At 39.3% G+C, this 2,658-nt stretch overlaps 1 protein-coding gene across 1 annotated transcript in view; it reads left to right on the top strand.

Annotated features, from left to right (window-relative positions):
- The window catches only part of LOC129681288 (uncharacterized), a 48,633-nt gene extending 46,532 nt beyond the window's left edge, over positions 1 to 2,101 (top strand). Inside the window, 1 exon segment of the mRNA XM_055613184.1 lies at positions 1,879 to 2,101. Coding sequence (XP_055469159.1) covers positions 1,879 to 2,101 — 223 coding nt within the window.
- The last annotated feature ends 557 nt before the right edge of the window (positions 2,102 to 2,658 follow it).

The following is a 2,658-nucleotide window of genomic DNA, read 5'->3' as shown; positions in this document are numbered from 1 at the left end:
CTGAACTCTTGGTGGCCTATTCAACTCAGCTGTTCTGGCTCATAGTCTCCTCCAAGGTGACTGAATCAATCTGGCTTTTCCTAGTTTATGACTGAATTGCTCTGCTTGGCCTCATACTAACTTTGGTAATATGTTATAATCTTCTGGATGGTTCTCATTCTCTGGCACTGTCTGTCTTTACCTGTGTCTAGTTTCTCTCTTCAACTTGTGTCTGTAAAAGTCTCCCAGTAAAACTTTCTGAATTCTGCAAACTTGACTGCACTGCCTCTCAACTCACTGACTCAGCCAAACAGCCTGAGCAGAAATGGCTGCATCTGCATGTAGCCATGTAACATCTGCATGCCTCTGTTTCCTGAGGGCTAGGATTAAAGGTTTGTACCACCATGCCCAGACCTAAGCTTTTCTTTACCTGAAGCTTGCTCTATACCTGGCTTGCCTTGACCACAAAGATCTGCTTATCTCTTCTCCTGGGATTAAAGGTGTGTCTGTTTTCAAACCAGATCATATAGACCTAGAAAGTCTTTGGATATGATCTCTTGCCAGAACAACCATGTTCTAAATTAAAATTCATTTACCTAAACTTTTTGAGAAAAGAATAGTTTTTCCACTGTGGTAAGTCTATACTGGTTGACAACCCTTTGAAAAGAAAAAATAAAACAAAACTTGTGTTCATGGCTGACCTGAGTAATGAAGGCATTCCATGAAACCTTCATATATGGGGAATGGCATAGTTCTTTCTCAAACCCATTAACATTCTTGGCATAGCCAGTAACAGACTGGGGCCTAGGCCTTCAGAGCTTTCACTAAGTTCTTCATGTATTGAGAATAAAATGGAGTTTCTTCTCAAAAGCGAGGATCATATTTGGGAGTGTAATACTGTCCATTGTAGTTACAGTGAAGGGATTTGCATGTGGAGCATGGTTTCTGCCATCTGTTCAGAACAGGAAGAACAATTTATTATGTACAATTGCTGGGTGAAACAGGATAGGCAATAGCTAGATCATAGAATAAAGTTTAAGGCAATCAGCTGCAGGGGTCACCCTATGAAAAAGGACATTATTCCCACACGGTTGGTGATTTTTAAATTTCTACCACATATTAACTATTGCATGTGAGTGAAACCACGTTGGTGAGTGTTCAATTTGGGTAGGTTAGTACTACCCAAAGGAAGCCAGTGAGTACTGAATTCCCAAGTAGGTCTATCCTATGAATTTATTCATAGTCTTCCTAGACAGGGTTATGGCTGCCCAGAAATTTGAGACTCAGCTTTTAGCGGTAGCTTTGTATGTCAGGTTACCAATCTCAGCAGCTAATACTGCAGGTAGAATCAAGGTCAAACAGTATCTGATTAATGCCATTACCTCTACCAGAGAAGGGTGTGCTTTTGTTCAAAGTCAGGATACGTACGTATTTTTTCAATTATATTTATCTTTCTAAAAAAGTCAATTGTTGGTATTACTAAGTTTTATTTTCTTTATGCATCACTACACTAATCTCTTATTTGTTTCTCTTCTCCAACATTTCTCAGTCATTAAGAATTTCATTCCTGGGACTTGGAGAGATGGCTCAGTGGTTAAGAGCACTGTCTCCTCTTCTAAAGGACCCAGATTCAATTCCCAGCACCCACGTGGCAGCTCACAACTGTCTGTAATGCCAATTCCAAGGGATATGACACCTTCACAGTAATTCACAGAAAATAAAATTAAATACATGTTTTTCAAAAAATAGTTTTATTCCTATTTAAAAAGGAATTTCTCATTAGTTTCTGTTTAGAGCAGCGTCTCCCAAAACTCAGCCTTTCTTCATGCTGTATAGTTAAGACTTGCTTTGAACACCCAATCCTGCTTCTGTGGCCCAGTGTCTTGCAACTCATTTCAGGCTGGACTTTAACCTGGTCAGTAAAATGGAAAAGAGACGAGTGAATGAGGTTCCAAAATCATCCCTGGCTCTCGTAGGGTGGGCAGTTACAAATAAAGAGGAACCTGTGTATGAACTGAGTTCACTGGCCAACTTTGAAGCTGGTGTCATCATAGCACAGAAAGGGATGGAGAAAAAGGATGGTGAAAGCTTTCCTGCTTGGACAGAAGTGTCAGTTATTTAATTTTAGATGGTTAGGAAAAGTCCAAACTGGCAATACTTGAAGTTCACAGACTTAAGGCAATCAAGATTTTGGAAGAGGAACTAAGAGGAACTTAGTTCTAGAAACCAAATTTCTGTAGTTACAATGTTTCAACAAACACAAGACATGACAAACTAGTGTGGCCGATCCTAACAGGAATGTTATTTTTCTAAGAATGGCGTGCCCCAAGAGAAAAGGAGTGCATAATACTTGGTGTGCTCTGCTACACATGTCTAGTCCCATACTGTTGATGACAGTATGGTAAATGAATGAAGACAATAGCAATGGTTAAAGGATTACACACTTATAAAAGACTCTCACAGCCAGTGCTGTATTCGTCATGAAACAGTATATAATTACAGCATAAACAGTGTCAAATCAACAAATGTCTACTCTCTGATTTCAATCTTGCTGCATTCCCATTTGTCCATTGGGTTGGAGAGCTTCAGTCATATTGTCTACCTTAAAGTTTTCAATAGAAAATGAAAGGCAGAAACAACACAACCTAGTTGAAGCAATTACCTTCAAAGAATTTTTGA

The sequence above is a fragment of the Psammomys obesus genome, unplaced genomic scaffold (assembly GCF_907164565.1).
Source record: "Psammomys obesus unplaced genomic scaffold, mPsaObe1.curated_primary_1811, whole genome shotgun sequence".
Classification (NCBI taxonomy): domain Eukaryota; kingdom Metazoa; phylum Chordata; class Mammalia; order Rodentia; family Muridae; genus Psammomys; species Psammomys obesus.
The sequence above is the reverse complement of the archived record's forward strand: the minus strand, read 5'-3'. Positions and strand labels throughout refer to the sequence as shown.